We start from the raw sequence: 27,428 nt of genomic DNA, 5'->3' as shown, positions 1-27,428 counted from the left end.
ACGTGGGAAGGGACAGTAAGCCCAATCACTTTGCAGCCCTGTTCCCACAGGCACCGGAAAAATTAAATGGTCATCTAGCGTGGAAAAAACGTCTGACGCTTTCGTACATACGGACCTGCATGACAAAAACAGATGACACTGTAACAATAAAGCCTTTACGCGTCACTATCAGACAAAAGAAAAGAAATAAAAAAAGAGAAACACCACCCATCTCTTCATTCAAATTTACACGATTATTGTAAATCCTATTTTTTAAATTTCAAAACATGAAAGAAAAAAAATTTAATATATTTATTTTAATTTAAAGTTGCATATTTTAAATTTTGAAAAAAAATATTAAAAAATTAATTTATATATATATATATATTAAAAAAAAAACACTTCTACCCCTATAATACCCGCGGTTGAGAATGAAAGGAAATGACTGCTGGAAGTAGCTGGAATTGATCGGTTCTGAACCGTACCGATTTTTTCCGATTCAGTTAATTTACCTTAATTTAAATTAAGTTAAATTCTCTCGAAAATTAATTAATTTAAATTAAACTTGTAAAAAAAAATAACTTCATGTTAATTTAAATTTAAAAAAGCTATTTAGTACTAAATTCTTTTTAACAAAAGTACTATATAGTCTAATTTGTGTTAAAAATTTAAAATAAATTAGCTAATTTTAAGATATAACTATGGTTAAAATAAATGAATTAATTTTAATATCTATATCTTTTTTTTTTAATTTTTTAACTAATTTAGTTTAATTTGATTTTTTTCAATTTAGTTTGAATTTAAATTTTTCAGTTTAAATTTTTCAAAAAGGACATCTTATTTTTGATAAAATTAAACTTCAGACATTAAACTGAATTTTGTGAATTTTTTTATATTTAATTTTCATTAAAAATAAAATGAAATCGTTTTAAAAAAATAACCTTCTTCCCTTTTCAAAAGTCTACTTTTGAGAATCTTATTATCCCTATCAGACTTTCAATATATAAATTTATTTACATCCAAACAATGGAAGTTCAAAACAAATGGAGATTAGTCTCATATGCAGCTCTATTTTTATCTTTCCATATAAGAAGCTGAGATTTCTAACGTTCACCGCACATCACTTGATGGCTTCAAAATCAAGATTACAACTGAATAATTCTCCATTTGTGGAAAATCCACTTAAAATCTTTTCCTGCGGAAGATCCTCTCGTAGATGTTCTAATGGACAAACTAACATTTCCAAAGAAACTGAAACGCTAAACCAATAGGAGACCAAACTTACCTTCGTTCCCTCAAAGAGGATTGCAAACTCTAGATGCCATTAATCCTCCTTCAAAATCATCTTCACTTAGTCCTTCCTGTAAATGCAAAACAGTAAGAAAATCACTAAGCTCAAAAGTCCAAACAACATTATTCTTCATCACAAGTATTTCAAACTCAGAATGAAAGTAATCAAAGCCACTACAACACACTGGCAGTGTTTCGTAAGTTTAAAACCAAAATATGGATACTATTAACATGTAGGAGATTATTCACAGAGCACATAATAAAAATGTGCATATGCTTTTCAATAGGACTTCAGACAAATATGAAGGAAAAGAGTATTTCAAGAAAGCACCTGAGTGATACACCGCATCTACCCACCCACAAACTCAGAACTCAAGAACTACAATTCACTGAAGTTTTATGCTTTGTTCAGATGAAAGCCGGCCAGTTAGAACTTTTGATGTGATCAGAAGTGAATCAAGAAATCAGAACCAGCATTAATCATTCAAGCAATTGACTCGGAGAAAAGGCTATGATCTCTATGCTCAACAGTTGCACAAGGTTCAACGAGGCACAAAAAATAATAGTAATACACGACAAACATAGATGCATGCCAATTATATTCTGTTCCAAATAATCCAAAACCCAGAAACAAATGGTAAGCAAGATTCTTCGTATGTGCATAGAAATTGAACAGATAACATGTTGGTGGTTGATAAATAAAGCTTAACTTATTATTGGCCAGAACAATAAGAATTTAAGAGTTGTAATGGATGCAGTTAGAGGTATCAGGGGATAGGAAGACTGCAGTAAAGATTGTTAGTGACAGTTAATATCGGCCAGAACAATAAGAATTAACTGTAACAGCTAATGACCTGAATAAGCTGTATAAATATGTTACATATCAGAGAGAAGAGTTAGTAAGTGGCAATAGAAAAGCATAAAAGGAATCAAGTAGTTAGCTGAAGCAGTTAGGCTTATTCTTCCGAATTGTTACTAGCAGTCACCGACTCTGGCAATCTGCTATATACTCAGAGCATCTCGTGTATAGGCATTTCAAAAGTTATCAATTCTAATCAATCTCTCTCACACACACACATTCTGTCTACTCTATAATTCTCTGCTTTTTTTCTCCATTATTTCTTCTATTTCTCTCCCCTTTCCTCTCTTTAGGGCTTGTTAGGGATTCAATCCTTAATAATGGTATCAGAGAAAAGTTCAAAGTTTCCCAAAGTTACGGGTTCTTTCCAGTATTACCTTCTCTATTCTTTTTCTTCTTCCCTCTAAAATTCTTCCTTCTTCCCTGAGATTTCTTCCCCTTCTTCCTCTATTTCTTCTTCTTTCTTTCCCCAACTTCCCTTTCCTTCCTTTTTCCTTGTGTACTTGCTCCATTTCTTCTGGGCTTGCAACTGATTAAAATTGAGATAAGTACAATTGTTGGAAGTGATCCTAGGATGTGGATTCCATTTGTACAGCCCAAAGTCCACAAAACTAGGACTTCTTGGAGCAATGGAGATGATTGGGCTTACCACTTCAAGAGGGAATTGAAACAAAAATTGGAGGCTGGTAAAGCTTTGTTATTACTGGTGAAATGGAAGACTTCAACAACAAAATGCAGCTCACAGATCTAGGTGCTCATGGTATTATTCTTGATCCTAGGTATATTGAAATTTCAGAAAAAGCATTTGTGGTGCCAAAAAAAAAAAAAAGAAACGAATTTTACAAGTCAATAGGGAATGGTATCCTTCCATTGTTGAGATTCATGAGAAGGGTTCTCATAAAGAAAAAGCTAAAGGACTCATAAAGGAAAAGCTAAAGGAATTTAAGATTTAGGGAATGTTGCAAGTAAGTGGCAATATTTTGAAGATCACGATTATAAGTTCTATTCCTGTGAATTCCTAATGTCCATGGTTGATAAATGGGATTAAGGAAGAAAACGGACCCCTGAAGGGGAGCTGTATCTACAATTCATAAAATTTGAAAGATGGAGAAGGCAACGAAAGAAAAACTTGTTGCAAAAGATGCAAAATGTAAGTTTAAAAAGAAAAACTGAGGACCAAGGCGATGACAAGAGCCATTAACATGTGTTAAGTAGGTCAAGCTGCCAGAAAAAGATGCAACTGGGAGGATCAATCTTCCATTTGAGCTCAGTTTCATAATTCTTTTTTCTTTCCTCACATTCTTGGGGACAAGAATGTACTAATGGGGGGATATAGTTACATATCAAAGAGAAGAAGAGTTATTACGTGGCAAAGGATTGATGAAGTGGCATGAGAAAAAGGGAAAGGAATCTGAAGCACTTAGGTTGCTGAATTAGTAAACTAGCAGTTACTATGTCTACCATATAACTCAGTGATCATCTCTTATATTGGTTTTCCAAAAAATGATCAATTCTAATCAATCTTTATCTCTCTCTCTCGCCCCCTCTAATTCTGTCTACTCTACAATTCTCCCTTTCTTTCTCTATTATTTCTTCTATTTCTCTCCCCTTTCCTCTCTTCCTGGTTTTGTTAGGGATTCAACCCTTAACAAAATACAGCAAAGGAAACTGATGAATTCATTCAAGAATTTATCAAGAACCATAACCGTTTCACTCTTACTTGATACACAAACAATTTTTCTCATATTTTTATTCTAATTTTTTCTATCTGACTCATGCTTCTCTCTTCTTTATTTTCTTCCTTCTCTTTCTAGTTTTCTCTCACTATAGCTATTAGGGTTACTAAACCCTAACATTTGGTATCAAAGCACGATCAAGTGGGCATAACCTGAATTCTAATAAACTGGGATCATACACATGGATATAACATTGGTAGCAAGTGGAGAGGCGATTGGCAGAACTAGAGGAACAGATGAGGATTCTGCAGGAGGATTCCATGAGAAACATCAAGGAATTTAGGGCACAAGAGAATGATACATATAAGAGTAGGAAATATAAGAATAACAAGTGAATGTGTAATTAGCTGCATGAATGGCTTCAGAAGAAGTGTAGAAGGAGTGTGTTGATGAGTGCCTAAAAGACAACAAATAAAGAAGATTGTTTGATAGTCCGGAAACATTGAAGTATATTCAGCTAGGATTTAAAATTTAAAGGAATAAATAAAATCTAGCATAATAAATAAGAAATAAGAGTAGAAAAAATTTATAAAATAGATTAGCGTATTCCTTTTGAAAAGACAAAATTGTCACAAAAAGAAAAACTATAATCCAAGATGCCATACCTTTAGAAGGATGATAATTTGAGAATCACCAAACTTTAAAAGTGATAAAAATTGAATAGAAATTAATCATAATATTAATTAACCAACAACTAAAAATTACATAAGATAGAGCACTATTTATAGGTTTTAAAAAGAGTCTCAATTATAATAAACTTTTAAAATCCTAGTAAAAAAATAATAATATAACTTAATACTACTTATACTAGGAAAATAAAAACAAAACGTAACTAGAAAATATAAAAGTTGTAGAAAACAAAAATAGAAGTCCACTTACTGCCACTATTAATTCCATGTCACTCCTGAAAGGCTATAGATTTACTGATAGTCTTCAATCCAGTTTAGTACTCATAAGAGAATATAAACACTACATTCTTATATCAAGTCACAATATAAGGAAGAGAGATTTAAAGTAAAAACCAGTTTTGTAAGAACAAAATTCATCCATTTCAGTATCTGCCCAAAATTCATCTTGATCTAAAAGAATCTTGTCAGTCAATGATGTCAGATTGACTCCTAAATTATATGGGATCATACAGTCATAAAAGAAAACACAAAATCTCTCATGTATGAGTTTCTAGAAGTGAATAAATGATGGCTTAGATGAGCCACGAATTTTAAGATAAAAAAGGCCCAAATATGTTCCCTTCTTCCAATCTCCATCTTTTAATATGTTGTATTTAATTTTAGAGGAACTTCTCCAATTGAGCTTAGCTTTCTTCACCCCAAACAGGCTGAATTTCGCTATTTCAATCCAACCTATACATCCATATACCTTGCACCCACAATACTTATTCCACACCATATGCTTGACCAACCTATACATCCATATACCTTGCACCCACAATACTTATTCCACACCATATGCTTGTGATTAACATGTTTCAATTTTCCATGAATGATGTGCAACACAGGCATTGTGGCACATCACTCCTCCAAGGTCCATAATTAGTGAGAAGTTTTGACCTCCTTTGAAGCACATCAATTGAGAAAAGTTACTAAAGTATTTGTGGATACTATTTGGGAATAGTTAGTATTTGTGAGAGAGTAGTGAAGATTTTGAGAATAAAAAGCTGAAAACTGTCTATAGATAGTATACTATAATCAATAATGAAATTCAATCTTTTTCAATTTCTCTCCTTTCTAGTCACTCTCAGATTCTTTTTATTTATTTCTTCCTTCCTATTATTCTTTCTTTCTCTTAGCTGAAATAATTGTTTGTTGGGGTTCCTACCAAACAATTAAAAGCATGCCAGAGGAGATGAAATTGATTGTTGTGGAGACCAAGAATGTTGTTCTTGAAGACCTGTGATCCCTAATAACCAAAGTAATGTGGAAGAAGGGTAAGGAGTCAGTAGTGGAGAAGGGGAAGTGACAGATTGAGGTTAAAGGAATTCTGCCAAACCCAAGGGAGAATTTGACTCCTTAATAGATACATCAGCGAAGTTCTTGATCCAACATGAAAACTGAAGGTATGCTCATATTCTTCCCAAGATAAAGTTAGTTATATTTGTCAAGAGAGCACCTAAGGCATGGATTAGAAAGTGCATGAAGTACTTTGAGAGGTTTACAAGGTTCCAAAAGAACAAATGGTGGGACTTCAGCATGTTTTTGGTTGATAGGCAAATGCATGGTTCCACATTGGAAAGACTAGAAGAAACTCATGTTTCAGAAGAGTTTGAGAAGGGGTTATGTTGCAAATTTAGGGATCAAAGGCTAGATGATGTTGTGGAGAAATTTATGGAGATAAGACAGGAAAGGACTATGGAGGATATTATACACAAGTTGAAGACTTGAGAATCAGGGTGCAAAGGTTAATGACAGACCTGGGGAAGCTTATTTCCTCTCTGGTTTCAAAGGGAGCCTGAAAGCTGAGATAAGACGAATGATGAGAATGTCGAGGCCAACCACTATTCAATCCTTCAAAAATGCAAGATTGTAGGAGTAGCTTGCTGACAGACCAAGAGACCCAAATCCTTCTTCAAACCCTTTACTAGAACTTACAAACCCACCTCAATGAGCAACAGTAAAGCTTCTACTTCTAGACATAGTTATTAAAGGCATGCCTCAAACTTAAAGTTCACAAGGCTCCGGACCTAATGCCTTATGTGCCTAGGCATGTGCCTTGTTCAAAGCACAATTAATACTTCCATTCACAGGAAAAAAAAGTGCTTTGACTTGAAATTTGCCAATACACAAGAATCTAATATTGATTACTAAGAAGTCTTTGGTTAGCATCACTGGTGATAACTATTCACCTTTAATCTCTCCCCCATACATTGTTATAAATATTCTCTTATTATCTTTGTCATCTTAACTGCTTTTTGTACTCCTTTGTTTCTAGTTTATCTAAAATATCCTTTTCAAATACCACAGACTACTATTATTAGAATCTTACGATTCTTGATTCGAACCAATTTTCCAACAAATCAATTTGAATTTATAGGGTGAATCTTAAATGTACCTGAAGCTTGTTATTCTTGATTCAAATTTCACGCTTTTCAATTCGATTCTATATCCTAGAATCTAATATTGATTACTAAGAACTCTTCGGTTAGCATCACTAATAATAACTAGTAGCCTTCAATCTCTCCCCCATACATTGTTTTTAATATTCTCTTATTATCTTTGTCATCTTAACTGCTTTTATACTCCTTTGTTTCTAGTTCATATGAAATATCCTTTTTAAATACCATAGACCACTATTTTTAGAATCTTACAATTTTCTATTCGAATTTTACGATTCGAATCAATTTTCCAACAAATCAATTTGAATCTACAGGGTGAATCTTAAATCAGAGGTGGATCCCTTTATGCCTTAGTGCTCCTTGAGCCTCTAATAAATATACTTACAGAAGACAACCCAATCAAAGTTATCGCTACCTACCCAAACATTCTAATACTGGCTCCAGCATGACCTTGAAAAACAACTCCTACAACTACCAAAGCATAACCTACCAACAATTCTATCTCTGTTAACCAACCTGCAGTCAACTCAAGGTGAGAAAAGGCCAACAAAACCTTGTTGCAGATGTTGTGGGAAGTACTTTCTAGGGCATCTATGCAAATAAGAGACTATAATAGTTGTGCACTCAAATGAATAGGTGGAGGAAGTTTTGGAAGAATACCATGATGTATCAAGGCCATTGATAGTGAGAGCACCAACAATTTCTCATCTACAAAAGGACAACTGAGGAACACGAGCTTTCTCTTATAGAGGTACCTACTGCTATCATTACATTAAATAATGGCAAAGGATTTCTTTTCTAGATACATTTGCTAGCATTTTTGGTTGGAAGATTCAACAAACCAAATCTCATTTGATTTTAGAATCCTCGGATTGGAGAGATTTGACATGATATTAGCAGTGGCTTGGATTTTGGATGAGGGAGTTCAATCTACTTTTATTTGATTTTGAGTCTTCCAAGGTCACTTTAGGAAAGAAGCACAGCTGGTAATTCTCCAGGGAATGAGTGACTTATCTCCTACTCCTACAATTTTGCCTTGTGACAGCTATCACCAATTAATGCACAAACATGGAGCAGATTTTCACATTTCATTGTATTATATTACTTTATCCATCCACAATTAAATGAGAGCTACTTAGCAGGTACACTCACATTTTTATGTCACTATAAGTATAGATTCTTCTTCCACCACTTTGCAATTTTTGTTAAACTAAGTATCATATATCTTCAAGGAACCTAAAACACTAACCCATTTGGAACACAAAATCATGTCTTTCCTTTATAGCCCTCTTAATGATATGAGAACTCATAGATACCCAGAGTTCTAGAAAGTTGAGATTGAAAAATTAGTCCCTGAGATGTTGACCAACTCTGTCACCTAGCCAAGCACTAACCCCTTTGCCTCCCATTTATTGTTAATTAATAAAAAAAAAAGACGAAGATGGAGGTTTTGTATTTGCTACAGGAAACTCATTGGTAAAAAATTTGAAGATAAATTCACACTTCCTCTAATTCATGAACTTCTTGATGAATAGCATGGATCCCAAATATTTTCCAAAATTGACCTTAGAGCAGGATATCACCAAAATGCAGTTTAAATGTTTCCTTTTTTACTTTCTACCATAATTTCTTCTATATGAATCTCATCTTTCACTTATTTCTCTTCCTTTTCTTTATAATTTTTTCTCACAAAAGAATTGTTAGGGTTATTGAATACTAACAAAGTCAATTTAAAGGAAAATTGTTGGGAACTAACCTAGCATTCTCTACTGCCTATTACCCCCAATCTGATGGGTGGTCAAAGAGGCTTAATCAATGTTTGAAAGGGTATATCAGGTGGTCCATGTGTCATCACCAGCCTACTTCCTGGTGTAAATGGCTGTCATTGGCTAATTTTGGTACAATAATGCCTATCACAGCTCCATCAAGATGTCCCCTTCCAGGCATTGTATGGATATAATCCTATTCTATTCTATCCATTGACTAAGACAATGGTTAATTCAGTAATTGATTTCTTTAAGGAAAGACAGCATGCTCTGACACCTATTAAGGATAATCTACAAAAGGCTCAAGAAAGGATGAAGAATCTGAAAGAGAATTTACTGTAGGAGATTGGGTTTATCTTAACCTGCAGTCATATAGGCAGACTTCCCTTGCCTTAAGAAAGTCGTTAAAACTGACAACAAAACATTATAGACCATTTCAGGTCATTCAGAAGGTTGAAGTAGTTGCACATAAGCTCCTTTTGCCTCCCTCCTCTCACATCCATCCTGCCATCCATGTCTCATTTCTTAAAAGAAGATAGGGGAGGGTGTGACCCCTATTTTAGAGCTCCCATTGTGGAGCCCTGAAGCTCTATTGCAAACTAGAACTATCATGAGGAACGATTTTCCTTTGGTGCAAGGACTTGTTAAATGTCAGAACTCATCCTCAGAAGATGCTAGTTGAAAGGATAAAAGCTTCCTACAGTCTCAGTTTCTTGAGTCCCCAAGAAGGTTCCTCAGGGGGAGGTATTGTTACGTATAGTAGGAGACGACAGAAGCTAACGGCTAGAGTTAGTTAATACTGGTGGGAACAATTATTGAGTAGTTAGTGTTAGAAGGAAAGTTGAAGAGATTGTTATGACAGTTATAAGAAAGTAATAGTTGTATTAATAGAGAGCTTAGCAACTGTAAATCTCATCCAAGAATTACAATCAATAATACTCTCTATTCTCTCTCAATTCTCTCTAGAATCTTTTCTCGCTCCCTCTATTCCCCCCTCTGTTCTCTCTCTCTATTTCCCTCTTCTTCTTCCTCTCGATCTTGTTACCCTGTTCTAGGGTATTCCTGTGACAAATTATTTCATTTTATCAGTTGTTCCAAACAATAGAATCAAATGAATCCTACCAATTTATTCATCTAATACCAAACATATGAATTTTCTAAAAATGCATTTGAATTGAATTCTTTTAATAGCATACAATAGAATTAAATTCTAGCAGATGAATTCCTCAATTGTAAGCCTAACTGAAACAAGTTGTAACATAATACATTGGTCCAATCTAGACTAAATATTGAATAGATTTGTTTTGTGATGAAAAAAGAACGCAAAAAAGTAAAGCCACATTCAAATATGCACATCCCCCAGGAGGGGCACTAATGGACGCAAACATAAGAAAAAGCGCAGACAAATTAAAAGGTGAGACTAGTCAAGAATTACCCATAAAGTTCTTCCATTGTGTCCTTCAGGCGTCCAACATCTGCACCAACAATTTCAGCTGCCTTTTTGCCACTTTCAAAGAAATGAAGAGTTGGCTGTAGAACAAGGCACACATCAGAAAGTCTACACACACACATATATATATATTCTACTGACATGCATAATATTTTAGTTATTAGAGGAATGCAAAAATATATATAAATAATGAACTAAATAGTGAATAAATAGCTACCCATAGTTAAAACACACAATATCTAGAAAATTCCCCAGGAAAACAACAGCTAGAAGAAAAGGGAAAGTGAGTCGGGACTTCAACTCGACTATGAAACCGGGACAAAGAAGATAAAAGAAGAGACCTGGAGATTTATATGGCTCTAATATCATGATTAGTTTTTAGAAGAAAAAAGAGAAGGTAAAACCACAAACAGCTACATCTTCACTCAATTTCTATATTTTCTTCACATGATGCATAATGCATATTTATGAGGAAAACTACAAGATATAAATCATTAAATTAAGGAAGCCACATCCTTGAATTAAGGAGGCAACTAATCCATAGGTTAAGGAGTAATCTTCTTCTTAATTGAGGGAGAATCTCATCAATTCCAACCAGAAAAATAAATAAATAATGTTTACCAAATTTTGGAATTCATGTCCAGAATGAGAATAAAGGCTGAAAAGACAAAATTATGAAGATTGGTGATAGCAATTTGTGGTTTGGAAATGGTCGGGGCAAAGAAGCCCCACCCCAGCCATTCCAAAGAGGTGAGGCTTACGAAATAGCAGGATTGCGGCAAGAAATCCTAACTCCATTTCCCAAAGAAACAGATTACAAGTCCAAGGCTTAGGATTACATTTTGGGTCTACAAAGACCCATGCGATGAAGCATTATTATAAAATTTTTAAGACAATAAAACTCAAGCAATTTATGCTTTACTTTTCATTTGTGTGATACAATTCTTAAGCCTGCCAACAGTAGGTTGACAGACAATATAAAACTCAGTCAATTCTCATGAGTATGAATCCTTTTGATTGAAATGAAGACATGCTCATCTAGGCATGTGCTAAAATGACATCTGGATGTAATGTCACATAAGCAAGGAATATAAAAATACATTGTTGCTTAAGTATAGCCAAGGGTTCCCACATCTTAAGCCACCAAAATAAATAAAATAGATCTACCACCCATCTCTCGAATCTATAAATGGAAATGAATAGCTTAAGGCACCACGATAATCAATACATGCACATAAGCACATACAACAATCTTTCTGTATTCTATTAACCCATAAACACAAACTATGTTACTTGAACTCGGAAACGAGTGTCAAAAATGTGTGCATATCTCCATGTCTAGCTTGTCAACTTTTTAAATATAAAATACTGGAATATGAATCTAAGTTTAAATGCGGGGGCTTACATATATTATAGTATAAAAAATAAATTAGAATTTTAATAAAAAAAAATATAAAGTTAATATAGTAATAATTATAGTTTAAATAGATGATCAAATACAACCACATACATCATCCAAAATACAATCAAATAATTTTTTTTATCTTAATATATGCGCTTCATTTTGGAGAAAATAATATCCTATTAACTATGCATGAATATATCACTCAAGTCTCCATGTGCACAAATATGTCGGACACATATTCCATGTCGTATCCCATGAAGTGTCATATCGATACGGGTACGGCATGGCAAAATGAAGAGTCTGAGTATCAGAGAACACAAATGAACCACTTCATGCACCAACACTTTTCTTCTTGAACACAACCCAATTCATTCTTGTTTGAAAGCCCACAAAAAACTTGCAAGCTATTTAGTCAAGTCATCTAAAGGAACCTTCAGAAATCAGGGAATTCTCATCTATAGTGAAACCTTCAATTTGTCAAGTGGCACATGAAGAATATTTACCCTCATCATAATAGGAACAAGGAGATTAAATTAAAAAAATGGCATGTGAAGAAACCAAAGGGCAAAGCCTGAAGACTTAAATAATTAATGTCCTTTATTTAGAAAGAGTTTGCAACTAGCATCTAATTGTGCAAAGATAAAGAAAATGAAAAAATAATGAAGATACCAATACGTTCAACAGTAAATTGACAACCAAACTATCCAATATTGGCCCTAAAAAAGGGCACTAGACAAATATCTTAACCTTTTGCACTGTTGTATCTAGTGGCTATCCTTAGCATTGTATCTGCAACCAGCCAACTATTAGATTGCAACTTGCAAGTCATTCTATTTGCCTTTGCCATTGCAATAAACAATGTCCTCTCAAGTTATATAAATATAGGGTTAGTTTACTTGCTTCCCAGGTCTACATGTTACTATAAAAGCATAGAAGCAATAGCAGGGAAAGAACAAGAAGCTCACCACAGCATGAATAGATAATTTATTCAATACAGTTCCGAGGCCATCCTGCAAATAAACTAAAAACATTAGTTCCAGCCACATTTTTAATGCATGGCTACTATCACAAAAACATTTTCTCTCTGACAGGTATCTTTCCATACACAGACTATGACAATAGCAAATATAATCCAGTGTTCTCTATAATATGGAACTTCAACTTCCACATGTACCAGTAACAATGGAGTGGAACCATAGCTACTAACAATATAAGGGGAACAATGAAACAAAAAAAGAAATAGCAATTCTCTATGATAACTCGAGAACAAGGGTATATTTCTTAATTCTTTCTGCCACTCTGTTAGTAATATCTCCTTTTCCTGTTATTTTTCACTTCATGTTGTTCAACATTTCTAAACTAGTCTGAAAAAAACTTGTGTTGGCACCAAGTTTAATCTTCTTTTGATCAAGATTGTCTCAAGCATACAAGTGCCCACAGCTTGGACAAATTGATTTTTAGTTCAATCCTCTTTAACATCTCAAAACTCAAAAGTGCAATTCTCATTCACCCCAAACAAAGAGATACAGCAAGTATACAGGAGTCATGATCTCATTAATGCATTTTGATGTAAAATTAGAGTAGGGCTGCTACGAGAATTTATTATATGAAGTAATACAATTAATCTTCAAGGATAAAGCAACATTACAGCAGTGTAGTGTATCACTAAGAGGGTATTTGGTTTACCCTTTTCATCCGGCTGATAGCTTATTAGCTCCCAAATAGCTAATTTTTGCATTTGGTAACTCTTAAAAAAAACAATTGATAATTGATAAATACCTTATCAGCTGCCTTCTTAATCAGCCCTAATTTTAGAGCTTATCAGCTGATGAGACTAAATTTTATTTAGACCATATTACTCTTTTTAGTATTTATTTATTAATTATCAAATTTTCATATTAACATAAATTTCAATATATATTAATAAACTATTTATAATTATAAAATAAATATAAATATTATAAAAATAACTATTTTAGTTACAATGTTTATTTTTTTATATAATAAAATTATATATATATACATAAAAGATAAAAAAAATTTATTAATAATCATATTTTTAAATCTTATATATATTATATGATAAATAATTAATTTTATGTGCATTTTAATAATAAATAATTTTATATAATATATACCTTATTCATCATTTTACATATTAACAGCAATCGCTAGACATAATTTACCAAACGCTTTGCATGTTTCAGCTGTAATTACCAATCAGCTATCAGCTGTATCCAATGGTTAAACCGAAAAGGCCCTAAATGGTTATGTTTTTTTGTAACCCATACTTCATTATGTTGCTTCCTCGGCTTAAGACTACATGAAACCATGGAATATAATAACAGAAATTATGTTGAAGGCCAATATAATCAACCAAAATTGAATAGTAAGGATTCTACTATATCGCTGCAATTTCTAAGAACAGCTTTTGTCTTTATGAGTGCAAAAGAGCTCTCTCTCTCTCCCTCTCTCTCTCTATATATATATATATATTCTCTCTCTTGCCACCATTTCATCCTCCAATTTGAAACCAGTAGCTGGTAGCGTCCCTTGCATAGGATTGAGTTAAGGGGCGATGGGAACCCAATTCAGATTGGTAACGTACGAAATGGATTTCTTTTTACGACCTATATTGGGAACAACTCAAACTCGTTAGAGAGAACCTGTAATCTCTTTAGTGTAAACTCAAAAGTGGAAATTTCTATGTTGTCTTTCATTAGATTGTAGTTAGTTTAAATACCAGTGGAGATCTTAACCATATCCTATGAAACAAGAATTGAAAAACTAAAACAATGTAGTGGAGGATACCCTCCTAAAATTCAGGAAACAACATAATAGAATAACAAAAAAATTATTGCAAATAACAAAACACTTCCAACATAGTGATCACAGTCCACTATCCACTTATCCACTAAGTGCCACCTTATCGGTAACTGCCCTTGTGGAGTTGTGATGAAGCTGCATTCCTTTCTTTGACCCATTAAGTGAATAGTTTGCACACCTGAAGGGGTGGACTGTTAACATTACTCCTTCCCATTTTGAGGTGCTTGTCCTCAAGCACAAAATTGGAAAATTGCTGTTGGAATTTAGCGCTCTCTTCCCACGAAGCATCAGCAGAAGAAGGGTGGTGCCAATATACCAGGAATTCGAAAAGGCCATCTTGTGTGCGAGAGTCCAGAATTGCCAAAGGTTGGCGTGCAAATATTTCTAGTGAAGGAGATAATGGAGACACATTCACTCCTTGTCTTGCATAAAATGTTTTACGACCGGAAACATGAAACACTGGATGTAACCGATAATCTGGCGGAAGAGCCAATTTGTATGCTACGAATCCAATTTGTTGTAACACTTAGAATGGTCCATAATATTTGGGCAGCAGCATTTGATGACGGCGATCGGCAATAGTCAGTTGACAATAAGACTGTAATTTGAGTAAAACCTTGTCGCCCACTTCGAATTGAATATCATGATGATGAGCATCATATTGTGACTTCATTTTCTGCAAAGCTGTTAATAAATTTTGTCAAAGAGAATAAAGCAACTCATCTTGTGATTGAAGAGCCGTATCCACAGCATCCATGTGTGAACTACCTGGGCAATAGGAAAGCAACTGAGGGGCAGGTTGCCCATACACAATCCGAAAAGGTGTGGCATTAAGGGATGAGTGATAACCAGTATTATAACAATACTCAGTCCAAAATAACCAATCCATCCACTTGGTGGGATGTTCACTAGTGAAACAACGGAGATATATTTCAATGGTGCGGTTAACCACTTCCGTTTGGCCATTAAACGAAAAAGTTCCGTCCAAAAAGCACTTGTGGAAGTGACATCCCTATTGCTAACCATAGCTACAGGTAGTCCATAAAGTTGGAAAATGCAATCAAAAAATAAGCGAGCCACACTTACAGCAGTATATGGATGGGAGACGCAAAAAATGGACGAATTTGGAGAATCGGTCTACCACCATCAATAAGACAGAACTTCCCACATGAAGTGGGCAACCCCTCAATAAAATCCAACGAAACATCAGCTGAATATTTGGGTAGGAACGGATAGTGGTTGTAGGAGACCACCAGGTTGAAGCGTATCTGTTTTATGACACTAACAAATGCTGCAAGTACGAACAAAATCTTTGACATGGTGTTTGATACTTGTCCAATGGAAGTCGCATGTGATTTGGTACAGAGTCATTTAATAACCTTCACGCCCACGGTTGTGCAAGGCCGAGAGAACTGATTGAATAGATGGAAAATTTGTGGGCAAATAGACTCTGTTCTTGTAGAGTAGAGGCCCTTCCACTATTTGTTTATGCGATGAGATGCTAAATTTTAGGAGACTGTTGCTGCTCTCTTTGAATTTCAAATAGGCTCAATTGAGGCATACAGATAGCCATTTGAGAAGAATTGTCCTCATCTCGGCGAGATAAAGGAGTCAGCAACTGTGTTTTGTCGGCCTGCCTTATATTCCACATAAAAAGTAAATCCCATCAATTTACTGAACCAATGTTGTTGCAAATGAGATAGTACCTTTTGCTCCAATAAAAATTTTAAGCTATAGTGATCTATCCAGACTAAGAATTTCTGCCCCCATACATATGATCTCCAGTATTTTATAGCTTTAACAAGCCCAATAAGCTCTTTTTCATATGCAGGAAGGTAACGATGTCGGCTGGGCATAGCTTGGCTGAAATATGCAACTGGTTTGTTGTGTTGCAGTAAGACAGCTCCAATACCAACTACAAATGGCTATTCAATCCGGAAGGGTGAGAACTGGAGTTGTATTCATTATTGTCTTCAGGGCATTAATTGCCTTTATAGTTGATTCGGACCACTTGAAGGAATTTTTGCGTAGCATATTGGTAAGTGGAGCTGCAATGATGCCATATCCTAAAACAAATTTGCCATAATATCCGGTAACACCCAAAAAACCATCAAGACCCCGAATTGTATTCGTTTGTGGCTAATCCAGCATAGCGGAAACTTTGCTTCTATCTGCCTTAATTTCAATTTCGTCAGTGGTGATAATGTTCCAAATATGCAAGTTTGGGTTGTGCAAATGAGCACTTGGATTGTTTGAGAAATAGCTTGTGAACCCAAGTTCTGCTGTAAATTAAAATATCATAAAAAATACTAAGATGAATTTCCATAAATATGGTCCAAATACCTCATTCATTAGAGCTTGAAATGTAGATGGTGCATTTTAAGGCCAAAAGGCATGAAGAGGAACTCAAAATGATCATGATGTGTATGGAAGGTGGTCTTTTCAATGTCGGCAGAGAACATGCGTACTTGATAGTAACCCGATCATAAATCCAATTTTGTGAAGAACTGGCCCCTCCTAAATATTCCAATAATTCATTGAATTGGAAATTTGTCCTTGATGTAGAAGGATAATATTTATTATATATCACAATAGAGATTACAACCTATTTATACATGAGAGACGGTAACTAAACAGAAAGGAAAATCAAGCCTATGATTATACAATCCCTAAGATTAAGCAACTGACCCATCTATCAATATTTACTTCCTATATTAACATATTTACTTTCTATAACTTATAACACTCCCCCTCAAGTTGGATCATAAATGTTAATCATGCCCAACTTGTTACATATATAATCAACTCGAGTCCCATTTAGAGCTTTAGTGAAAATATCTCCTAATTGTTCTCCAGTTCGGATGTCCTGTTGATATTATCTTTTGTTGGACCTTTACACGAACAAAATGACAATCAATCTCGATGTGTTTAGTCCTCTCGTGCTGGATTGGAGGCAATGTGGATAGCTGCTTGATTATCACACCACAACTTAGCAGGCACCGAATTTGTGAACCCAACTTCTTCCAACAGTTGACGTACCCACAAGATTTCACAAACGGCTTGTGCCATAGCTCGATATTCAGATTCAGCACTGGAACGGGAGACCACATTTTGCTTCTTACTTTTCCATGAGACCAAGTTACCTCCAACAAAAACACAATACCCAGTAATTGACCTCCTATTAACTTTCAAGCCTGCCCAATCAGCATCACAAAAGCATTCAATATTTGAGTGCCCATGGTTACCAGGGCCCCTTTAAGGTAACAAAGAATCTGTCCCAGAGCATCCCACTGGGCAACAGTAGGAGAAGACATAAACTGACTTACCACACTCACTGAATATGCAATATCAGGACGAGTCACCGTCAAATAATTCAGCTTGCCAACTAATCTTCTATACCTTCCAGGATCTGCAAATGGCTCACTGTCTTCTGTGGTAAGTTGAAGGTTAGGGGTCATTGGGGCACTACAAGGCTTAGCACCCAATTTTCCTGTTTCTGCCAACAAATCAAGAACATATTTTCTTTGAGACAAGAAGATGCCTTTCTTACACCGCATAACTTCGATTCCCAAGAAATATTTCAAGGAACCCAAATCCTTTGTATGAAACTGTGTTTTAAGAAATTCTTTTAAGGATGTGATGCCAGCAATGTCACTTCCTGTGATAACGATATCATCCACATATACTACAAGCAGAATTACTCCACTATCAGAATTTCTATAAAACACTGAGTGATCACACTTACTCATCTTCATTCCAAACTGTTGGACCACCTTACTAAACCTGCCAAACCATGCCTGAGGACTCTGTTTCAAGCCATAAAGCGATTTTCGAAGTCTACAAACTTTACCTGACTCCCTCTGAGCAACAAAACCAGGTGGTTGCTCAATATAAACCTCCTCCTGAAGATCACCACGAAGAAAAGCATTTTTAATATCCAGTTGATGCAAAGGCCAATCATGAGTAGCCGCCAAGGAAATAAACAATCGGACAGATGCGAGCTTGGCAACTGGGGAGAATGTATCAGAATAGTCAACTCCATAAGTTTGTGCATAACCTTTGGCCACTAAACGGGCCTTGAGGCAAGCAATAGATCCATCAGGATTTACTTTCACTGCAAACACCCATTTGCACCCAATAGCCCGCTTTCCTGGGGGCAAGGACATCAACTCCCAAGTACCATTAGTGTCAAGGGCCATCATTTCCTCTTTCATTGCAGCACGCCAACCAGGATGGGACAAAGCCTCAATAACAGTTTTGGGAATTGAAATAGAATCTAAAGCAGTGACAAAACAACGAGAAGAGGATAATTGATCATAAGAGACACAAGATGAAATAGGATAAGAGCAAGTACGTTTACCTTTGCGAAGAGCAATGGGCAAATCCAAATCAGACAATGAAGGATCAATAGGAGCAGGATCGGTCGACGAAGAAGCGGGTAGCGGAACGGAGTCAGAGTCCTCTAAGCGTCTGGAATACACATGAAAGATGGGAGGGCGACCTGGCACATGAGCGAAAGGTGTAGGAGTAGTCTGAGGAGACGAAGAGCGAACAATGTATAACAAGAGGTCATCTTCCTCCTCCTGGGTGTTATAAACAGATGATGGCGGAAAAAACGGAGTGGACTCAAAGAATGTTACATCCGCAGACACAAGATACCGATTCAGATCAGGAGAAAAACAACGATACCCTTTCTGACGTCGAGAGTAGCCAAGGAAGACACATTTGAGTGATTTGGGATCCAATTTAGTAACCTGTGGACGAACATCACGAACAAAACAAGTACAACCAAAGAGACGTGGCTCAATAGGAAACAAAGATTTAGTGGGAAATAAAATGTTATAAGGGATATCACCATGAAGGACGAAGGAAGGCATGCGATTGATCAAAAAACAAGCAGTGGATACAGCATCAGCCCAAAAACATTTAGGTACCTTCATTTGGAATAAGAGGGTTCTGGCTACTTCAAGAAGATGTCGATTTTTTCTTTCAGCAACTCCATTTTGTGAAGGAGTGGCAACACAAGAGGACTGATAAAGAATCCCTTTTTGTAACAAATAAGATTGAAATTCCCCAGAGAGATACTCTTTAGCATTATCACTTTGCAATATACGGATGGAAGTATTGAATTGGGTTTGGATTTCAGCATAAAATGCACAAAAAATAGAAAATAATTCTGAACGACTTCATTAAAAATAACCAAGTAGTACGAGAGAAATCATCAACAAAGGTAACAAAATACTTAAAGCCAGACTTAGACACAACAGGACAAGGACCCCAAACATCTGAATGGACTAACTCAAAGGGAGACGAAGCCCGTTTATTGACTCGAGACAGAGTAGGTAAACGATGATGTTTGGCAAATTGACAAGACTCACAATCTAGAATAGACAAAGAATGAAACTGAGGATATAACTTCTTCAAAACCGAGAGAGAAGGATGCCCTAAACGACAATGAACATCAAAAGGTGTTAAACGCGTGGAGCATACCAGAGATCGAGGAGATCGAGGTAGTTGCTGATCTAAGACGTAAAGACCCTCTGACTCACTTCCTCTACCAATAATCTGCTTCGTCGAAAGATCCTGAAAAACACAGTGATCAGGAAAGAATGAGACACAACAATTCAATGCATGAGTGAGTTTACTCACGGAAAGCAAATTAAATGCGAACTTAGGGAGACATAACACAGAGGATACAGAAAGAGAAGGGGTTAAGTTGACATGACCAGAACCCATGACAGACGATTTAGTGCAATCAGCAAGAGTAACATAAGAAGGCGATGTATGAGACTCAAGATTGGACAAAAGGGTAGAATTACCTGACATATGATCGGTAGCACCAGAATCAATAACCCATTTGGAGGATGAAGACACAAGACATGCAGTAGAGTTACCTGACTCGGCAATTGCAGTGATAGAGGAGGAATTAGAAGATTTTATAGATGCCTGGTATTGGATGAATTGTGCATACTCATCTGCAGATATCAAAATTCCCTGATCGGAAGATCCATTCAATTTGTGTTCCGTGATTTTAGTCATCATAGGAATCACATCAATTACGGTGGTGGTTTTAACTTCAGCCATAAGGACAACCAACCCAAAAATGATAGCAACAAAAGAAACACAGAATCAGAAAACAGTACCCGGCGTGAACAGTACCCGTGAACAGTGCCGATGAACAGTACCAAATAAAACACCTCCACCCAACACCCGAACGGCAAACAAACCTCAAATCTGACAAGGAGTCGGTGTGGTGACTCCAGCGATGGTGAGATCCAAATGTTACCCTTTATGGATAACCCAAATGAACGAAGCCCTAAGTCTCCAAAAAAAATTTTAAAACTTTACGAGAGAGAAAAAGAGAAAAAAATCTCTATGAGAAAGGCTCTGATACCATGTAGAAGGATAATATTTATTATATATCACAATAGAGATTACAACCTATTTATACATGAGAGACGGTAACTAAACAGGAAGGAAAATCAAGCCTATGATTATACAATCCCTAAAATTAAACAACTGACCCATCTATCAATATTTACTTCCTATATTAACATATTTACTTTCTATAACTTATAACAATGGTTATAGAATTTAGCTCCCTATAATCCACATAAAGACGCCATGAGCCATCTGCCTTGGGGACTAAAATAGCTAGAGATGAAAAGGGAAATCTACTAGGTTGAATAATGCCTTGCTTCAACATCCCAGTACACTGCTTCTCAATTTCCTCTTTCTGGACGTGTGGATGGCAATAGGACTATACTACCACAAGTTTGGTTCCATCTTTCAATATTAGGTGGCAGTGCAATAGATTCAACAAAAAGAGAGGAATATTCAGCCAATAATTTTTGCAATTGCAAATGGTGATCGAAAGGGGCATGGAGTGCTTGCAATTCGATAGTTGGAGAAGACTGAATGCCCTGCATTAATCTTCTGGCCTTGTTTAGAAAAATTCATACACATGTTGGAGAAATCCCAAAGAATCGGTCCCAAGGTTTTAATCCAATTCACACCCAGAACTATGTCAAAGCCATTTAAAAGGCAAAATAAATAGGTCAGTTGGAAAGTGATAGAGTCCAAATTTAAGTGGAACTCGCTATGAATTGTTTTTCCATTGGCTACTATCACCCGTAGCATGTAATTCAGAAACCAATTGGGAATTGATAAAATTGTATGTACTACCCAAATCAATCAAAACCACAACACTTTTTCCGTTTCAGTCACCCTCTAATTTCATTGTTTGGGGAGTGCGAATACCGGTGATGGCATTGAATGAAATTGCGGGAGTGTGGATCTTCATCTTTTGATTCTTCATTTGCATCCTCTAATTCCAACCAAGACAATTTCTTACATTGATGCCCTCTTACAAAGGTTTCATCACAATTGAAACAAAGGCCCTTCTTTCTTCGTTCTTCCATTTCTTCTTGGTTCAGGCGCTTGACTATCTTGGATGTCAATGTGGATGAAGTGAGCAGAGGTGCTGGGTTGGATCATCAACTATCAGCCAAGCCTTGCATTTCGTTAGATGCACGCTTGCGTTCATAAAGGTGTGACATGCTTATTGCGGTTGTCAAATCTGACGGGTGATAGAGCTCAACTTCAACTACAATATAATCTTGCAACCCACTAAGATACAATTGAATTTTGTGTTTGGGTAAGAGTACCTGCTCTCAAAGCCAAGGCCCCAATTGAGTTTGATATTCTATTACTGAGCCATGCTATTTCAATTTGGCCAATTCACCCAATTTGTTGCTTCAGATGGGAGGTCCGAAACGCAAATTGCATTGTTGCTTGAAATCCTCCCAAGATAATTCTAGTTGATCATTCAATAGTTGACAAAACCAAAATTGTGCAATTCCTTCTAGATGGAAGGAAGCTAAATTCATCTTTTCTTCTCCGGCAATCTATGATACCAAAATGGCAGTGTCCCTTGTATAAGATCGAATTATGGGGCGATGAGAACCCAATCAAGAATTGGTAACTAGTGAAACATATTTCTTTTTACAACCTATATTGGGAACAACGAGCATTAGCGAGAACCTATAATCTCGAGTGTAAACTCAAAATTGGAATTTTCTCTAATATCTTTTATTAGATTGCCTCTGGTTTATATACCAGTGGAGACCTTAAACATCTCCTATGAAATAGGAATTGAAAAGCTAAAACAAAGTAGTGGAGGACACCCTCCTAAAATTCAAGAAACAACATAATAAAATAACAGAAAAATTATTGCAGATAACAGAACACTTCCAACATAGTGATCATGATCCACTATCCACTTATCCACTAAGTGCCACCTCATCAATAACTGCCATTGTGGAGTTGTAGTGAAGCTGCATTTCCTTCTTTAACCCATGCGTGAATCGTTTGTACACCCGAAGGGACAAACTGTTAACAGTAGACAATTAATGAAGCAAATTCTGTGGTTCTCCTAGTCAAAGGCGAAAAAGGAATGAGGCAAGGCGAGAGGTGAAGCAAGGGGGTGGCTGAGACAAGGCACCCTTCATAAAGGCACTGCCTCAAATCACTAAGGCGCCAGGCGAGAGGCACCAAATGCAATGCCTCACTAAAACAAGGTTTTCTTTTTCAAATGCTTTTAAACAGCAAAAGAGAAACCGTAGCCTCTCTCTATCTCTTTCAAACAGCAAATAACACTCCCCTGGCAGCCAAAACACAGATTTCTTATTTTTTTCTTGCTCCTAATACCCAGCAAACAGGTATGTTTATCCTCTTCTCTCTTTCTTTCTCTCCTCCTTTCTCCTCCTCTCTTCTCTCCCTACTGGACCTGCACAGGCAGGCCTCACGCCAGCCTGCTGTACCAGTAGTCCAATGCTCTTTTTTCTTTTCCTTTTTCTCTCCTCTTCTCCTCTTCTCTCTCACTGCCCCACGCCAGCCAGCAGGCTTCTTTTTCTTTTTTTTTCTTCTGCAATTTCAATTTATTACTTTATGCATTCATGTTGTTTTATTGCTTATAATTGAATAATTTTAGAAATTATAAATTGCTTTCTTATTTATTTTAAATGAATATTTTTACATTGCTTTTAACTTTCAAGTTTCAGAAATTATATTTTGTTATTTTATTTATTTAGATGGGTTTTGTATATATATGACGATATGTATTTTGTACAATTACTTCATTAATTTATTGTTGATTAAATGGGTGATACATTATTAATTGATTGTTGTTTTGTTTAACTAGTGTTGCTTTGTTCCTTTTATTTAATTTGATTAATTTGAATTTATAGTTGGTATTTAATTTATCTCTAATTAATTTGTTTAGTTAGATTAAATGGGTGATAAGATTTGAATTTTTTTTTTCATTTGAATTCCTTTGAATACCAGCGCTTATTGATGGGTTTATATGTATGTTTAAAATATATAAAAATATTTTGGCTTTGTAGCTTTTTTCAAAAAGGCCTCGCCTTAGGTGAGAGGCGATAGGATACTATGTCATCTTGATAACACTGCTCCATAACAATGTTGGAAATAAACCAAAGAACTTTACCTTATGCTTCTCCCCAAATAAAATTAAAAAATGTGATTCCATATGCAAAAACTAGATATATCATATTCACAAATCAATGGAAAAAAATCATCATGCCTTTCATTCAAAAAAGAAAAACCATCATGCCTTAAGAGCTTCATACCTGGTCAATATCAATTTTATACGTTGGAACATGAGGGTATTTCTCACTTTGCTCTGCAAGTATGGGAGATATGAACTTGCCTGCACAAGAGAGATGTTCCAATTAATACCACTAAACCGGAAATGAAACATAGTAAAGAAGTGACCAACTTACAGGGTCCACACCATGCAGCAGTGAAGTAGAAGATTGCTGGAAGAGACTTCTCTGTTGCAAAGAAAATAGGAAAATCGTAAGCAACAACTAGAATCATGCACTGAATCGGAAAAAAAATAAAAATAAAATTAAAAAACTTAACAAAACGATAAGCTATATGCAAAAGGGAGTATACCTTGAATATTTTTCATTGAGCTATTGAACTCTTCTTCTGACTTAATAAGTACAATATTGGAAGAACCTGAAATTATTTCAGTCAAAATAACTCATGAGAAATTCAGGATCACAATGTCTGATTTCTTCTTCTCATTTAAAAACACTGAAAAATATAAATCTCAATCAGAAGAGAAAAACCCACTAAAATTTTTTTAAAAAAAAAGGTACCTGGGGACGAGCAAAGAGTTCTTCGAAATTGCATGGTAGGGTTTGAGAAGTGAAGTTTTGTGATGGCTGGAATGGAGTAAAAATTGCAGAAGGATGATTTAAAAGGAACGGAAGGAGTGGGGAGTGACGAGACATCAACGGGTGTTGAAATTGGGGATTCATAAAGACGTGAGAAAGAGCGAACTGAGCCGATATTGCATCCACCACGGCGATCAAAAATTCGACGAATCAAACAAACTGCCCTCATTCTCTCCATATGCCACTGACTACTCTTTCCTGCTCTGAAATTTTGGCCCCCGAATTATTCCGCTGTCGACGTAGTTTCCGCCTAATAATATTTCTATCTATAAATTTATTAATATATTTTATTTTTAAAATTAAAATTAATAATAAAAAATAAGTTGTTTTATTAAAAATATTTTTTATAAAAAATATTTTGCATAAAAAATATATTACATAGAAATATTTTTTAAATATAAATTATTTTTCATAAATAAAAGGAATCAAAATATATTAATAAATTTATACAAAGTTCTTAATAAAATTTTTAAAATGGAAAAAATTGTTTTTTAAAAATAAATTTAATTTTTATTTTGATGAAGGAAAGGTTTTTTGTTAATTAATTTTTTTACTGTTTAAATACTAAAAAATGTGAAAAAATATATATATATTTTTTAAAATTATTTTCTGTGAAATGTAGAGAGCCTAAAGTGTAGTTTTTATAAATTACTATGTTAATCATTTTAAACAATATTTTAACTATATTAAAATATTAATGCTATTTTAAAAGATCTCGCGAAACGAGTTGAAGTTTTTAATTTACGTTTTTTGACGTCTTAAACAAATTACCGTTTTGAATTTAAAACAAAAGCGAGAAAAGAGAATCTTACATGAAATAGCCGGCTTTAATAATTTTTCTATTTATTTTAAAGTTAAAAACATTACTTTTATATGATTGGATTATATTTAAATTAATTTTTTTATTTTAAAAATTAGTAATTTAATTTTGATATTTAAATTCTATCAAATTAAAAATCACTCTATTTAATTTTACGTTAATTACATAAATATATTAAAATTTTTGAAAACATACTATTTTTAATTTTTAGATTATGTTAAAAATAATGCTTTTATTTTTCAATTTTTTTAAATTTTGTTAATCTAAAAAATACATTATTTTTAAATATAAATAAAAAATGTATATTAATTTTTTATGTAATTTAAGAATTAAAAGAAAATTTGTACAAGGAAGCGGTCCAAACGTATTCATATACGTAGGCGTGAAGGACTAAAGAGTAGTCTGACGGATGCTGATGCAATTGTACACGCTAATGTATTTTCTATCCTAATTACCATAATACCCTTTCGTAGAAACTCCACCCACATTGTCACGTCCCTTGCGAGAATATTCATTGAACGCGTTTCAAATCTCGAGTCATGCTCTCATCTAAACATGAAATATACAATTTCTCCTTTTCTTGCTCTTAATAAAATTCAGGCACTCCAACCGTAGAGAAATTACATAAATATCCTTTTATTTATTTTTTAAACTCTTTCAAATAGCATAATCGTTTTCTTATGTAAAATTTTTTTTAAACCAAAATTAAAAATAAAAGTGTAAAATCTGAAATTGCTCCAATTTATTTAAATATATTTATTATTAAATTAAATTTATAAGTGAACTCGTAGAAAATTTTAAAAATAATTTCATTGAATCTAAATTTTTTTTATTTTTTGAACAAAATTTTTACAATAAATATAAGTATTAGATATTTTTAATTTTGATTATTATATATCTTCTAACACAAATTATTATTATTTTAAATAAAAATAGTTTATATTAAAATATTATTATAAACCATTGCCCAAAATTAATACAAATCAGGGAAAAGTAAAAACTAAATAACTAAATATATATTCTAAATAGCTATAGATTATACGTAATAATAATATAAGATTAAAAAAATCGTTAAAATTAAAGATACAAAGTTTAAAAATTAATAAAATAACGAAGTAAATATTTCATGGAAATATAATTATATATTTAAGCTTACTAATTCAGGATTTATAAGAAAAAATTTATCACTTATTAAGTTCGTTTATTTCAAAAACACATATATTTAGACACCAAAAGAATTTAGTTAATAAAAAATATTTTTTTATCAAAAGAATAAAGTAAACCATTAAATTATTCATGCCTCTCTTAATTAAATTAGTCAAAATTGACAAAGCATTATGAAGAAAGCTCAATAAAAAAATTTTAATTTGAGCATGACCTGCAAGGATCAATACTTTTTCCACATACCTAGATAAGAAGAAACGGGGAGATAATGGACGAAGATCCAACTCTCTCATAATCAGCTATGCATTAAAATTTACAACCATATCATAAACTATACTGGCTACTACTCCTGTACTACCAAACTAAGAAATTTAGTGTGTTAATAGGCACAATAAGAACAAAAGAAATAGTTGTAATCTGCTATGATTAAATAAAATAAAGAAAAGTTAATAATTCTAATCAATAGCATTATGATCAATTAAGTTTGCCACCATATTGATACCAACTTAACATTGTGCAAATCTATGTACTAGAAAATATTTTATCTAGGATACTTATGGATTAGATCAAATATGAATACTTTCTCCATCTTTAATATTTATTCAAATCGCCCTTATTCAACACTCCTCTACCTACTAAAAGGCTTTATTATATTCATGACCTGCGTTGCTTGTATATTGCTTGTCAAAAAGAAGAAAGTGGAAACTATAAGCCTTTTAGAACCCTAACCCATAAACTATAGTTAAGTTGAATAAGTTCAATATTGTTTAGCTAAGAAAACTAAATTGAAGCTCGTAA

The 27,428-nt window shown here is 34.3% G+C and overlaps 1 protein-coding gene across 1 annotated transcript; it reads right to left on the bottom strand.

Moving 5' to 3' along the window:
• Positions 1-1,029: 1,029 nt before the first annotated feature.
• LOC110607702 (thioredoxin O2, mitochondrial) lies at positions 1,030-24,894 on the bottom strand. The gene is made up of 7 exons (XM_021746849.2): positions 24,569-24,894; positions 24,360-24,425; positions 24,185-24,235; positions 24,032-24,111; positions 12,521-12,565; positions 10,136-10,230; positions 1,030-1,340 (listed from the first exon to the last, which is right to left on the bottom strand). Exons 1-7 carry the CDS (start codon positions 24,822-24,824, stop codon positions 1,331-1,333), a joined length of 603 nt encoding a protein of 200 aa, XP_021602541.1. The 5' UTR covers positions 24,825-24,894; the 3' UTR covers positions 1,030-1,330.
• Between the last annotated feature and the right edge of the window lie 2,534 nt (positions 24,895-27,428).

This window comes from Manihot esculenta, chromosome 3, assembly GCF_001659605.2.
Source record: "Manihot esculenta cultivar AM560-2 chromosome 3, M.esculenta_v8, whole genome shotgun sequence".
NCBI classification, from domain to species: Eukaryota; Viridiplantae; Streptophyta; class Magnoliopsida; order Malpighiales; family Euphorbiaceae; genus Manihot; species Manihot esculenta.
Note: the sequence above shows the minus strand (reverse complement) of the source record. Positions and strands in the feature narration are given on the sequence as shown.

Bases quoted from the DNA above. Each gene is read 5' to 3' on its own strand.
- LOC110607702 (XM_021746849.2), bottom strand. From the start codon at position 24,824: ATGGAGAGAATGAGGGCAGTTTGTTTGATTCGTCGAATTTTTGATCGC. The intron at 24,112-24,184 runs GTAAGTTGGTCA...TCTCTTGTGCAG, and splicing joins TGCTGCATGGTGTGGACCCT to GCAAGTTCATATCTCCCATA. The intron at 12,566-24,031 runs GTATGAAGCTCT...GTTTATTTGCAG, and splicing joins ATAAAATTGATATTGACCAG to GATGGCCTCGGAACTGTATT.